At 34.6% G+C, this 2,598-nt stretch overlaps 1 protein-coding gene across 1 annotated transcript; it reads left to right on the forward strand.

Annotated features, from left to right (window-relative positions):
- Nucleotides 1-1,364: 1,364 nt before the first annotated feature.
- On the forward strand, nucleotides 1,365-2,084 carry LOC122304638. Its single transcript, XM_043116896.1, has one exon. It carries the CDS (start codon nucleotides 1,365-1,367, stop codon nucleotides 2,082-2,084), a length of 720 nt encoding a protein of 239 aa, XP_042972830.1.
- Nucleotides 2,085-2,598: the final 514 nt, after the last annotated feature.

Below are 2,598 nucleotides of genomic sequence, written 5' to 3' on the forward strand. Positions count from 1 at the left end.
AAATAGGAATCAAAATGAAATTGGGTTTGAATATGTTGTGTAAATTGTGATTTGGAAAAAATTCAAAAATTTAGAAAAGATGTTAATTTGGAAAAAACTGAAAAAAGTTAGAAAATTAATGTGTTTTTTTAATAATGAATGAATATTTAAATTATAAGAAATGAAAATATCTAAATCAATATTTTAATAGAATAATGATATATTTGTTGAGTCTATTATTTTGTGTTGTGAAAAGTGGCAAGCTAAAATTTATAAAAGTAAATTTTCTAGTCAAGTTTTGGCCAAAGTTTATTGAGGTCACTACTAGTGCTCTAAGGGACTAAATGGTGTGTGCTTCACATTGGGTTGGGTTTTTTCCTCCAAGCTTGCCAAGCTTGGACTGGGCACCTTGAGAGGAAGGAACTATTACTATAAAGACAAATGTAGTCGGAGTGTTTGTAGAAATGTCTCACAAACAGAGAGCCTTTGATTAATTTATACTATGTGTACAAGATATAACCATTGCATTACAACGTTAGAAAGGAGGAAATCAAGGAAATAAGATGATTTTCCTAACAATTAGTTAGGGTTTTCGTAGTTTTTTAATCAAGTAATTCTCATATGTGATTTTCAGCCACTGGAGGATTTGTGTAGGTCTCAGTTTCCATATGTGTTTGTAGCCATTTGGTCTGAATTAATAAATCTCCTTTGTATGGAGAAGCTTATGGTCCAGTTTGGGATTGATAAAGGAAGGAATGGTATGGAGGGTGGGGAATGGGAAAATCATCAAAATCTGGAAGGACAAGTGGCTACCTCGTCTTGTGACTTTTCAGATTTAGACTCCTATAAATACCTTTGATACAAAAACCAGGGTGGAAGCATTGATTGATGAGGAAACTAAATCATGGAAAAAAAGAGGTGGTGGCTGCAATTTTCAGAGAAGAGGAAGCAAAATTGATTCAATCTATCCCTTTGAGTTGCAGAGGGGGTCCTGTGATAGAAGGATATGGGCAGCTTCAGCAAGAGGTAATTTATTTGTCAAGAGTGCCTATGTTATGGAAACTATACTACAGAAAAGAAGCACAGGTGACACATCCTTAGATGGGTCTGCTAGTGGTCTGTGGAAAAAAATCTAGGGTCTTAATGTACTAGGTAAAATCAAAATGTCGTTATGGAAATGTTTTAACAGGATCCTTCCCACTAGAGAGAACCTATTCAAAAAGAAAATAGTGGAAGCTAATACATGTCCAGTCTGTTTGAGAGAACCTGAAACCATAGTGCATGTTGTCTGGGAATGTCCCGCAGCAACAGATGTATGGGGAGGGATTCCACCCTTCAGAAAAAGGAAAAGAAGTTTCTATGATTTCCAATTACTATAGAAAGAAATGGTGGTGAAACTAAAGCTGGAAGAACTGAAGCTGGCATCTGTAGTGTTCCATCACCTTTGGACAAGGAGGAATGGTCTAATTTTTCAGGATGTGTTTCAGTCTCCCAGTACAGTTACTACAATGGCACAGGTTGATCACGTAATGTACAAGGAGGTGTTGACAAAGGATTCAGAAAGAACAGCTAGAAGACAAACAAATGAATTTAGTCAGTCTTGGAAACCTCCTGCATGGCCTTTTTATAAAGTTAATTTTGATGTAGCCTTTGATCAAGCTAGTGGAAGAATGGGGATAGGAGTGGTAATAGGGGATTCAGAAGGGGAACTAATGGAATGTTTGATTGCACCAAAGAAGCATGTCCCTTCTGTTTTCCAAGCAGAAAGCTATGCTCTTCACAGAGTTATGGAGTTATGTATTGAGTTAGGATTGTCACAAGTGTGTTTTGAAGGGGATGCAAAAGTTGTTATAGATGCTGTAAATTCAAAGGAAGAAGACAGTTCATGGTATGGACAGAAGATTGAAGATCTTCAACAAATTATGGCAGGCTACCCCGAGTGGAAAATTGTTTTTGTACATAGAACTGCTAATGTAAGTGCTCATACAGCAACTAAGCTAGCAATTAGAGTTTCTAGTGAAAATGTATGGCTGGAAGACGACCCTGTTGAAGTCAGAAGATCCATCATGGATGACTTAGTGTGCAATGTACTAAATCAATCCTAGTAATGAATTTGCTTTCATTTCAAAAATAAAAAAATAAGAGTCTCCTTTTGTGTTTAACAGTAGCAGGCCTACATTTATCCATGCCGGCCGCCCTCCCAAAATGTTTTGAAAAATCAAAATATACCCTAATTTTTAATCATATATTTATAAATATAGAAAATACCCACCCCAAAAAAAAAATTATAATCCCATATGCTAGGGAAATTTTTATAAAATTCCAATACACTTAGAAATGTCTCTCAAATTCCTTTTTTATAGCTCCAAAATTTTGTATAATTTCTATATACTATTTATTTTCAAGTGTGGTCTCACCAAAATTAAATCGAAAATAAGTTTAGGAAAAATAATAAACTTATTAATATGGATCCCAAAGTTTTTTATTATACAATATTAGGCTTCTTAATATGACATTCAAAGTGAAAATACAAGAAAAATCATTTAAGGTTGGTGATCTATATGGAAAATAATGTAGAGGTTTTATCCTCTGGATTTCATTCAGCAAGAAAAAACTTAT

The sequence above is a fragment of the Carya illinoinensis genome, chromosome 3, assembly GCF_018687715.1.
Source record: "Carya illinoinensis cultivar Pawnee chromosome 3, C.illinoinensisPawnee_v1, whole genome shotgun sequence".
NCBI lineage: Eukaryota > Viridiplantae > Streptophyta > Magnoliopsida > Fagales > Juglandaceae > Carya > Carya illinoinensis.